This window comes from Pan paniscus, chromosome 4 (assembly GCF_029289425.2).
Source record: "Pan paniscus chromosome 4, NHGRI_mPanPan1-v2.0_pri, whole genome shotgun sequence".
NCBI lineage: Eukaryota > Metazoa > Chordata > Mammalia > Primates > Hominidae > Pan > Pan paniscus.
In genome coordinates, this window is record NC_073253.2 from 49,315,929 (window position 1) to 49,328,101 (window position 12,173).

General features: G+C 39.7%; 1 protein-coding gene across 2 annotated transcripts in view; it reads right to left on the bottom strand.

Moving 5' to 3' along the window:
* The window catches only part of RGS7BP (regulator of G protein signaling 7 binding protein), a 108,741-nt gene that overhangs the window by 14,821 nt on the left and 81,747 nt on the right, over positions 1 to 12,173 (bottom strand). For both annotated transcript variants that reach the window (XR_004671540.3, XM_034960035.3), the window contains exons 4-5: positions 4,889 to 5,036; positions 1,311 to 1,381 (exon numbers count right to left, since the gene is read on the bottom strand). Coding sequence is in view for 1 of the 2 variants with exons in the window: in XM_034960035.3 (XP_034815926.1) it covers positions 1,311 to 1,381; positions 4,889 to 5,036 (219 nt within the window). In the remaining variant the exon portion in view is untranslated. The remainder of the gene's footprint in view (positions 1 to 1,310; positions 1,382 to 4,888; positions 5,037 to 12,173) is intronic.

The window sequence follows — 12,173 nt, forward strand, 5'->3', positions numbered from 1 at the left end:
TTCTAAACACTGTGCTTATTTCTGGCAACAATCTTCCATGTGGTGGTCAGAGCAGTCTCTCATCACTACAGCATGTTTTCTACTTTCTCAAAACACTATGCCTGTGGCTCAAGCCAGTTGGCCTTTGTGACCAGGCCCCTTCAGGGGATGTTCTGAGCTATCTGATGTGCTGTGGCCCCTGCTTCTTATTTTCTGACCTCCACCCCTGTGTAGCTCAGGCCACACTACTCCTCAGCCTCTTCATCTGGTGTTCTCACTTCCACCCCTCCACCTTCTGCTGAGCTGCTCCTGGAGCCAAGAGGAGCCTCCAGCTCCACTGCCAAATCCTCCTCCTCCTCCTCCTCCTCCTCACTTCAAGGCAAGTGGCACCCTGTCTTCCCTCCCATCAGGCTTTGCTCACTGAAAACAAGAAGAGTTTCTTTCTTGCCTCCTAGAAGCCTTTCTCCACCTCTATGTACCATCCTCTGAAGTTGGTACTTCACCTGTGGCTGCTCCAACCATGTATACTTAATGTAAGCACTTATTATTGGTCCTTTGTACACGTCGTCAGTCTCTGGGGCTGCAAAGGTAGGTGCAGATTTAACAAACATCGATTGTGACAGGTGTTATTCTACTATGTCCCAGGCTCCAGATACTGAGGATACAATAGTTTAAAAGGCATGCAGAGGACTTTCCCTCATTCTAGTGAACATCTCCCTCTCATTTGTGCATTAGGGCATATACTCCCATAGGATAGACCTGGAGACACACTGCCTGATTTCACATCCCAGTTTTTCTACTTACAGTCTGTGTGACCTTGGCCAATTTAGCTAACCTTTCTGTGCGCCAGTTTCTAGTAAATTGGGAAACACTAATAGCATTTCCCTCAAAGTTGTTTAGAATTAAATAAGTTAATACAGTTAATACATGCAAAGTATTTTGAATAGTGGCATGCTGTAAGTTCTCAATATATGTTAATTTTTTGGATTACTTTTTAAAGATAATTACACAAGTGGATGGCAGAGATCTTCCTTTGTAGGTGTTCTTAAGTCTCTTGCTGTGCCTGGCCTGGTGCTTTCCACAGTGAGTAATAGGGCCAGTGGAGGAGGAGTTCGTTTTAAGGTCATAATGTACCTTGGGCCCCCTCAGAGCATTCTGTGTTCACCAGAGAGTTTCTAGTCTCATTTTGATATCTTCTTGAGGAAAGACTAATGAATGCTCAATGCCTTCTACTGTTTGTGTGAGACACATGCTTTAATCTCCAAGAAACAATTCCCAAGGTTATCCCATTAAAAACATCCTCTGCCTCAAAGAGAAGTGACAAGACTCACCTTGATTTTTCAATGGTAAAGGCATAGTTTCCCTGAGTTTGCTTAAAAGGTTTTTCATTTCTCTCATGTCTCTGTAAAATTGATAAAAAGACAGAATAATCAGCTGTAAATTTTCAAAATGAAATCTCAAACAATCTGTTATATGAGACAACTGAAGGATGAGAGTCTGTGTCTAATTGCACTAGCTCTAGTTTCCAGTAGGCAAATATTGAATTTATTTTGCTTTTACAAGAAAAAAAATCTGAGATGGGTTGGCTCAGGAAAAAGTGAGAGCTATTCTGCCAAACATTTCTACAGGGCATTCTCCTGCAGGAGCCCTCATCTCTGCCTCCAGTCGAACCTGGCTGAGATCAGAGAAGAGCCATTGGTCACGAGGACAGTGCTTTAGATTTGCAAAGAGAGGCCAAGGAAGTACAACTGGAGCAACAGGGCTACCCAGGGCAAACTTGAGGCTGGGTGATGGTGCTATCAAGGCTTTATGGTCAGAGGACTATAGTGGCTATGTACATTCACTTGCTGTTATTTGCTCGTTTGTTAAAATTTGTGTAAATTTAAGGAGTACAAGTGTAGTTTTGTTACTTTGACATATTGCATAGTGGTGAAGTCTGTGCTTTTAGGGCATCCATCACCCCAATAATGTACGTTTTACCCACTGAGTATTTTCTCACCCCCCACACCTTCCCACCCTTCTGAGTCTCTGATGTCTATCATTCCACACCCCATGTCCATGTGTACCCACAATTTAGCTCCCACTTACAAGTGAGAACATGCGCTATTTTGTTTTCTGAGTTGTTTCACTGAAGACAATGGCCTCCAATTCCATCTTCTGCTTGGTTTTAATAGTCTCTTGTTACTACGATTGGAATTCAGCATAACTAAGCTATTAAGCGTTCACCAGGACCAACACTTATTACATTGACTTGGAATAATGAAAGAGTAACAAATTCTAAAACTTCCAGAGAAGAGCTCCTTACAATGGATGAAACAGAAAGGGGCGCAGTATGGGAACAAGAGGGAAAACAACCCCACCTGGGGACAGCTGGGCCTTCCTTTAGCATGGACCGTCCTCCCACACTTCCTGACTTCAGCACACAGCATGCAATGCCACTGCATACATCCAATATCTTCCCTCATCTCAGAGCATGCATGGTCATAAAACCCCAGAATTGTAAAGCAGGAAGCCATCTCAGGAGGCTTCTAGTCTAAGGTAGGGGAGAACTCATCTTTTGAAACCCTTGGGACAATTGTCCCTACACACGTCCGGGTGGTTGTGCATTGGAGAAAGTGCTCTTGAAACCCCAGGACATAGGGGCAGATTTCATTTAAAATAGCCAGGAACATAATTTGGTACAAAAAGCAGATGCATCCTTTAATTAACTGAGGATAGGCAAGCATTGGCAGGCACCATGGGTTTAGGAAAGTTTTGTGGGGAAGATCATCTTAAAGTTGAAGAAATTCTATCCACTTATTTTTCTTCTGTTATTTGAGGAAAGACAGTCACCATTTAATTTTAGGTATGAAACCTCTCAGTCCATTTCACAAAACACCACTGTTCTGTTGAGCACGGTTTGAGGATCGTTTTCTTAGGGTAATTCTGGAGACCTCATGGGAGCTCCTTTTCAAGTATTGACTGATATGTGAAGAGGAACTCAAGTCTCAGTAATAATTGATTGGAAAAGGAAGGGAAAGCAGCCTTGAGGATCTGCGGAAATATACCTGTAAAAACTTTCCAAATCCACTCCCATGGGTGCGAGGTATGAGGATGTATCTGTGGGCTGCATGCTGATCAAGTGAGAGAGGAGGGCAGGAGAAAGGAAGTGGGGCCCCACCTCCACAAGTGCAAGGCACAGTCTGTTTTCATGTAAGATCTCAAGGACAGATGGAATGGGTGAGAAACGGCTAGGAATGCAACATGGGGGATTGAGGCAAGGTCTCCTCTAATAAAGCACCAATTCTCAACCTTGGCTGCTGCACAGGAGAATCACCTTAAGCCCAGGTCTCGCCCCAAGAGAGCCTGATTCAGTTGGCTTATAGTGGGGCCCAGCCATCAGTATTTTAAGAATTCCCTCCTGATGACTTAACTGTGCAGTCCAGTTTGAGACCCATGATCTCTCAAGGCAGACAGCCAGGGAGAACGGAGTTAGCCACATCCTGGACCAGGTCCACTGTGCCCACCTCCATCTCCTTTGACCAGAATCTGGGCTTTCAGGCTGAACTGAAACATTGCCAACGTTGTGGGCCTTAACTATCCTACTCTTACTGCCATCCCTTCTTATAAGCTTATAAGGCGTGAATATAGCTGCTGTCTAAGGTCTGCAAAGTAAAATGGCTTCACTGATGTTTATGCCCTGATATGGCATTTCAGCAGATATTTTTTTCCCTGGGAACAGAGCTAAGAATTTTCTACTTTATAAATTAAGATAAATCACTCCCTCATCATTTGTCTATAGTGCCATCAAACGGTGCCAAACAGCTTTATTGTTTGAATTGTTGCATTTCCAAGCTTATACAAAATCCAAGTTTTATTAATAGCACATAATTACCACATGCTCCAATTTTCTATAAACACAGAAATTCGGTAATTAGCTTTAGAATTATATCACAATCTGAAAGTAGAACCACAATGGCTATAAATGCCATTGTGTGTTACATTTCTAAAAATAAAAAAAAATAAAATGTTCATTATGTTGTCAGTGACTCAACCTCATACACACAGAACACTCAGTGGAATTGCCCAGTATTCATTCAGCTGCTTGGTGCCAGCTCTGGGGACATCAGTAGCAAAGGGCACAGATATCAGTGTAAAGGCAAATAAACAAGAGGCTTATCTTTCTGCCTCACAGAATGTCATTTTTAGCATCTAGATGGGACATGGTGTTTATTATAATATTATTATTATTACTCCCTTTTCCTAAATAAAATAAAATCACTGTAGAGTCTCTTCTTTTCAAGAAAGAAACTGCCTCTCTAGAAGTGAGCTACTGAAGTTAAGAAAATGCATTAACTTGCTTTGACCACTGAGGGGCCATCAGCCACCTTATGGAGAGTAAGAGAAGGGGGCCCTGGGAGAAGCCCTTTGTGAACTGGACAGAATGCTCAGCCCCTAAATGGCAGCTAAGCAGGCTGTTCCATATACCTGAAACCCGAGACTTTACTGGAGGCATCTTTGTGTAATTTTGGATTTTCTCCCTTAAACAAATGGGAATTTTGGGTACCAGCCCAGTAGGTGAACTGTGACAGCATGTAGACTTTCTCCCCTCCAAGGCAGCACACTGTTCTCATTTTCCATGGAGATGCAATGTGTTGGAGTGGGAGAAGCAGAGGCCTGGGAGCCTGTGCCTACTGTGGGTGTTGCTAGTGTTCCTCTGCAGGATTTGGACTGCTTACCCTCTCTTGTCTCAGTTTTCTTGTCTGCAGATTAGGCAGTCTCCAGGGTCCCTGACAGCACTATGCTCCTCTGGCATACCAAAGAAAGCTCTGCTTCTGAATCTGAACTAGAAAGCCTCGTCTCTCTGTGGCCCCTAAGAACATTAACGGGAGGAGGATTGGCAGTCTATTCAGGGTAACTTCCCACTTACCTTTCAGTGTTCTCAATGTCTGTGGAAACCTGCCAGGAATGTTGCTGACTATCTACAGGGGATGATGAGGAGTCTTCTAGGGCAGGTGTTTCAGCACTCTCCTCAATTTTGCAATCCAAACTCTTGGTTCCCCCGCCAGGTTCCTTTCCTAAGGGAGGGAGGGTGTTGGTAAAGAGAAGAGGAAAAAGAAATCATAAAGGCAGGTTCTATATGCAGGATGTCAGTGCTAAGGTTGGCTATGCTTTGAGTCAAATGTTCCATTAACCCTAATAGCTTTCTGAGTAATAAAATAATTAGATATATACATGTATGAGTATGTGTGTTTGTGTGTATAGCATGTTTTCACAACATTCCGGGAAAGACAGTTTGAGGTCAATGCAACCTAAAGATCAAGATAATATTAAAGCCCCTGTCTTTGATAGAGTATTGGTGTTTTATAACCCATTCTTAGTGAATTAGATTAAGTTAGCTCAGGAGGGGGGATTTAGCTTGTGAAACCTACTGGCTTTTGGTGCTTAGATGCAGGAGCAGGTAAAAGGGCCAGGAGCAGGTGACACCCAGCAGAAAGAATGAGAGCTCCTGCTGTTTTCTCTGATTCTAGACACTGGCCCTCTCAGCATGCAGCAGGGATCATGCAGCTGTCTTCCAATTCCTTGGCTCTCCAACCTCCTTCAACACATCCTTCTATGAGGAGAAAGCCTGACCTTGATCCAGCCTTACACCGCTGAGACCATAAAACACCATCAACTCAAATGTGAATGCCATGTAGTAGGTAGCCATCCACAGCAATGCACTACCTACCCACTAAGACTTGTATTTACCATGATTGATCTCAAGTGAATAAATCAGTACTTTCTGGAAACAAATCTCCAAACTGGTTCAGCCATAAATTTATATGAAATTAAGTGGGAGGTTATGTCGTATGGCCTAGGCACAATCTCTTAATGTCTTTTATTCTTTCTTGAAAATCTGTGCATCCATAGGGGGGTATCCTAGTACCATGGAAATGGTCAATGAGGCCCGAGAACTGGGTTTTAAGCCTGGCTTAGTCATTTGTTCATTCATTCACTCACTCATTCATTCACTCATTTACAAATATATCTTGACTGTCAGCTACCAGCACTGGGATTGATGCTAGAGATATGGAGGTGAAAGAAAGTCTCTGTCTCATGGAGCTTACAGTGCTGGAGTTAAACAATAAAAACATTATACAAATAATTACAAAGCTGTTGTATAACATTATGTAGTCTGGAAAAAAGGGTAGCTATTATATGTAGTGTTTTTGCCTCCTTTATCCAGTTTTATTTTTGTCATGCAGATATAACTCCAGACTAGTTGTTAAGTAATTGTTACAGCCCATACACTGAATATTCATGAGGTAGTGGCTATATCACCTAACCTTTTAGCTCAGTTTCCCTAATCCTGCTGTGATTGTTTTGCATTAACAAGAAAACTAATAAAAAATAAAACCTACAAACTTGTGAAGAGGATGGCTGCTCATGGTAAAATCTAACAGGAAGTTTTTTCCTTGGATTCCTGCTGGAGGGAAGTAGCAAAAATCTCATCCCTGAAGTTTCCAACCCATGTGGTAACAACACAAGGAGAAAGAGCAAAGCAATTTAATTGGTTGTATGCCTTTCACCAAGCTATAGTGGAACCTATAGTGGAACTCAGAATATTCAGCCAGAGCACATGCACACATTGACTGATGAGAAACTTTGATCCTTTCCTGTGTACTTTATGCGCATTGATCCTGGGTGATGGGACTTGCCTGAGGAATTGTTTTTCCAATTTTATGGTGTGCTCTTGGGGGGAAATTAATTAAGCACATAATTTAGCACATTACCATTTCACAGTTGGAGGGCATTGCCCTCTTAAAAGCATTTGCATTTTGCCTCTTGGCAGAGTGTGGCAAGTGCAGTCAGTCTACCAGCCATGTATCTCTAGGCAGGGTCAGCCTTAGGATGTGAGTCTGAGCAGGGGTAGCTGAGATGAGGGGAAGCAGCAAAATGAGGACTCTCCCAAAACAGTCCTCTGCTTTTCAAAACCTGAAGGCTTCTGTTACACTCCTGTGGGTTGGAAATGCCTTGGTGAATGGAGTATGGTTTGGGCATCACAGAGGAGGGGAAGAAGATTCACCAGAATTCTCTGGTTTATGGGCTTTGTCTAGCTTTGGGGCCATATTATTCCTTGTCCTGAGGTCCAGACTATAGAGCCTGAAGCTTTTATTCCAATGGGGACAAGGGAGGACACCAGGAAATGTGATGTTCCTTGTTGGAGTCCTCTCTCCACCTCCTCCATATCACACCTTTTACATGCAAAGCCATAAATGGGGTCTAGTTGACAACACCTTTGATTATACTTAATACCTGTGATTATTCTGCTACTTACAAGACAAATGCCCTTCCATAACTTTTTCAAAGTAAAACATCATTTTAAAGATTTCAAAGATCCTGAAACAGCCCTATGGGCTTGTAAAGGCAGGTAATAATCTACTTTTCCTATTTTTGGTGACTTTTAGATCTAACTCTGCTAATGTAGCTGAACCAGAATGGAAACCGTGAATGTTGGCCCTCAGTTTAGGGCTTCTGTCAGCTCACAAAATCCCTGCAGAAGTTTGATATGGTATCTTCTTTAGCTAACATGTCTAAAAGACAGAAAAGATCAATATGAATTTAAGGGGTTTTCAATTCCAGAATGTATGTGGTGTCAAGTTTACTCTGCAAGTGGATTATAATTGCTCTCATTTACCGATAGTACCGACTTTATGTTAGGATTCTTCTCCACCACATTACATGTTTATGGCCTTCATAGAAAGGTCCACTATCAGAAATGATCTTGCTTATGTATTTGCTTACTAGTTTATTGTTTGCTGTTCCCAGCCCCACACTCATCTCTCATCTCCAAACTTCATAGGTAAACTTTGTAAGGCCAATAATTTTATCTGTTTTCTTCAATCCTGTAAGTCTACTACCAAAGACCAAGGCTTACACACAGTAGTATCTCAATAGATATACAGCATTAAAAAATGTAATTATACTATATATGTTGTTATACAACTTACTTTGCTACTGTAGTCCAGCTTAGAGATATTTTCCTGTTAGTGCATTTTAATTGATGGAATGCTTTCTAATGGATGGGCAGTATTCCATAATAAAGAATTTAGGTTTTAATTGTTCTCTTTTTCCACAATATGCCAATATTTATGTAAAACAGATGCTTTGAGGCAGAATACTGAGATAAAGTATATGTATGCACATTTTAAATTTTAATATATATTGCCAAATTGGCCTCTGAAAAGGCTATGCTAATTTACACTTTACATCCACCAGTGGTAAACCAGAGGGCCCATTTCCCCACCCCTTTCCCAGCACTTCATATTATCAACATTAATTTTTGCTAATCTAATGGGGAGAAATAGAATCTCATTGCACTTTTATTTTTATTTTTCATTTCCTTTATTACTACCGAGGTTAAACTTCTTTTCTTTTTTTGTTTTTTACTTTCTTTTTAAAAAAACTTTTAAGTTCAGGGGTATAGGTGCAGGTTTGTTACATAGGTAAACATTTATTTTCCTATGTTTAATTGACCACTTGTGTTTCTTCTTTACATTTTCTGTTTGTATAATTTGCCCATTTAAACCATGGGTTGGGTTTCTTATTGATTTGTAGGGGTTCTCTCCATATGATGGACGCTGATCATTTGCTGTATATACTGCTTATATCTCTTACTCTATTATGTCTTTTAATTTTGTTTGTAATGTATTTTGTCAAAAGTTAAATTTGTATAGTCAAAGCTGTTCTTTTATGTCTTTTGGTACTGTGCCTTGCCTATATTTTCTTCTAATACTTGCACAGTTTTGAAATGTTCAGTTCTATAATTCATCTGTAATTTACTTTTGTATATGGTATGGTATAATAATCTAAATTTTTAGCTCAAATGAAGAGCCAATTGCCCCAACAGCATTTAATGACTTTTCTGTTGACTTTGCTCTTTCTAATATATTAAGTTCCTACATAAATGTGGGTTTATTTCTGGATATACTGTTTTATTTTATATCTATTTGTTTATCCTTGTGGCAATTCCATGATATTTTAATTATTATGTTTTTAGTATTCAGTACAGAAAGTTCTCCTTCACTGTACTTTTTCCACTGACATTTTTGAATTTTGAAATTTTGAATCCACTGCAAATGAAACTATAAATTACTATCATGTAAGACTTTGACTTTTATTAAAGCGTGAATCATTGATTATTTTTTAAGTATTGTCTAGGTTTAATGGTTTATTTAAAATGTTTTCTCTTCTTACATTAATTTTGATAATTCATTCGTCCTAGAAAACAATCCACTGAATACATTTTTAATAGCATAAAGTTGAATGCAGTTTTCTCTTGGAACTGTTTCATACCCTAATGCTGTTTATTTATGGCTCCTGATTTCTTTGTATACCACTTTTTCTTGGATTTCAAACATATCTTCTTCTTTTTTGAATTCAGTTTTCATTTTTGGGAGCATATCCTTGACTAATTATTTCAGAGGAGATCTGTGGAATGCAAAATTCGTTAGTTTTTATATGACCGAAAATAGATTTTCTTCTCTCTCTCTCTCTCCCTCTTGGTGCTCACACTTAGATTCTAACTGGCTGGATATATAAATTCATGTTCAAACTAAGTTTTTCTAATAACTGGTATGACACTGTTCTCTTTTATCTATACCTAGGGATGCACCAATTTTTTTTAACTTTGATTAAATATGATTCAATACAATTTGATTCTATACTATTATTTAATATATAGTCTATATTTAAATTTCCCCAATGGTTTCAATAAAATACTTTATCATTTCTTTTTAAATTGAGGGATCCATTTAAGGACTATGCACTGCATTTACTTGTTGTGTCTTTTTTTTTTTTTTTTTTGAGTCAGGGTCTCGCTCTGTTGCCCAGGCTAGAGTGCAGTGATGATAAATAGCTCACTGCAGCCTTGAACTCCTGGGCTTATGTGATCCTCTCTCCTTAGCCTCCCAATAGCTGGGACTATAGGAATACAAGACCATGCCTGGCTAATTTGTTTTTATTTTTTGTAGAAATGAGGTCTTACTGTGTTGCCCAAACTGATCCTGGCCTCAGGCAGTTCTCCCACCTCAGCCTCCCAAAGTGCTGGAATTACAGGCATGAGCCACTGTGCATGGCCTGTCATGTTTCTTTATATTCTTTTAATCTAGAACAGCATCCTTGCCTTTTTCATTTTTAATGTCATGAATATTTTTGAATGAAGAGTTCAGGTCAGTTGTTTTACATAATGTCCTTCCATTTGGATTTGTCTGATGGGTCCCACATGCCTAGATTCAGAATAAACATTTTTTTGGCAAGAATATTATAGAGGTGATACTGTGTCCTTAGTGCATCACACCAGAAAGAATGTGAGTCAGTTTGTCTTATTCATGATGCTAAGTATTATCAATCATTTGTTTAATGTGGTTTCTGCCAGCTTGTACCATTGTAGACGCATCCTTTTCCCCTCTGTAACTTTTTTTTTTTTTTTTTTTTTTTTTTTTTGAGACAGAGTCTGTCTCTGTTGCCCAGTCTGGAGTGCAATGTTGTGATCTCAGCTCACTGAAACCTCTGCATCCCAGGTTCAAGCAATTCTTGTGTCTCACCTACCCGAGTAGCTGGGATTACAGGTGTGTACCACCATGCCCGGAATTTTTTTTGTATTTTTAGTAGAAACATGATTTGGCCATGTTGGCCATGCTGGTCTGAACTCCTGGCCCTAAGTGATCCACCCACCTTGGCCTCCCAAAGTGCTGGGATTACAGGCATGAGCCACTGTACCTACCCATCCCTCAGTAACTATTAAGTAATCTACAAAGTGATTCATTGACATAGTCTAATATTTTAACTTTAGATATTTATTTGTTTTTTTAGGGTTGGAGAATTGTTTTCTATTTTTCTTGATTATCGATTTCTCTCAATTCTCTCTGTTCTTTCTGAATTGCTATTTTATATTGGAGTCTCTGGCTCAATCTTTCACATTTTTTTAAGTATTCTCCATACTCAAATGATTTTTTGGGCTGAATTCTGGGAGAATACCTTGACTTCATCTTTCAGTCCACCATTTTGGGCTCTCAGTATTTCCATTATGATAATGTTAAGAACTGTGAAAAGTTTGAGATTTTACCTTACTTGCAAATTAGCCTATTGTAGTTTCATGGATACTGGAAGAAGACATGAGATTTCTCGGTCAGATACAAAGGTAGTTTATTACTCACAGAATAGGAGTAGCAAGAGGATTAGCATTTGTGCTGGTTTTTTTGAGTCCTAATTCCCACAGTGAGGAGCAAAAGGGCCAAACACTACCTGTACACACAGTGGGCTGCGTGACAGGAGGGGAGAACCCTGAGCTTAGGGATTCTGTGTCTTTTATAAGCATGTCTGCCCTTTGCTGGAGAGGGAAACATTTTCATTATACTGAATAGGAAGTATGCCTTGCTCTGGAAGAAACACTGTCTCTGTTTTCCAAGGCATTTCCTAAATAAACATCCTTGAGAAGATAGGGTAAAACAAAGGGCAGTCAGTGCCCCATTTTGCAAGATGTGCCGAATGCGAGAGACCAATGGAGAATTGTCTCCCAACACTAATTAACCCATCTATTTTTATTTGATTGATAACATTTTTACTTCCAACAAATCTGGCTGCTTCCTTTATGTTGCAGACAAAAATTGTTTTATGAATATGCAGACTCATAAATCTCTTTGCATATATTGATCACATATATTTTAATTTTTTTATCACTTTTAACATTTGTTCTTCAAGTATTAGTCATTTGTTATATTTGGTATCTCCTTTTTATAGTGTTTGTTTTCCTTAAAAATCTTGTCATTCCTGGATGTCTATTCAAATTTGTTTTTCAGGACCTCTGTCTGTCTATTAATAACAGTGTCCTCCTTCTGATGATGATGGAGAAGGGGGTGTGTCAAAAAGGGCTGGACAATATGTGTCAAAAGCATTTCTTCTAGGTGTGAGAGTTTGCCATCTCCAATGGGTACCTGGGTACCCTGCCTGTTTTTGGCCCTGTGCCTGCTCTAAGTTTCCTGTTTACAACCCCTATTCCAGAGAGATATACTGAGCAATTTAGTCTGGAAAAAGCACTGTAGTCATGTGCTCACTTTCTTTTTCTTCTGCAGCTGTCCTTGTGGAGGCTCAGATTTATTTTATACTCTTTCCTGCTTTGCTGCTCAGTCCTGACACTTAGCACAAGGTGTCCTCCTGGGGCAAGCACTGAT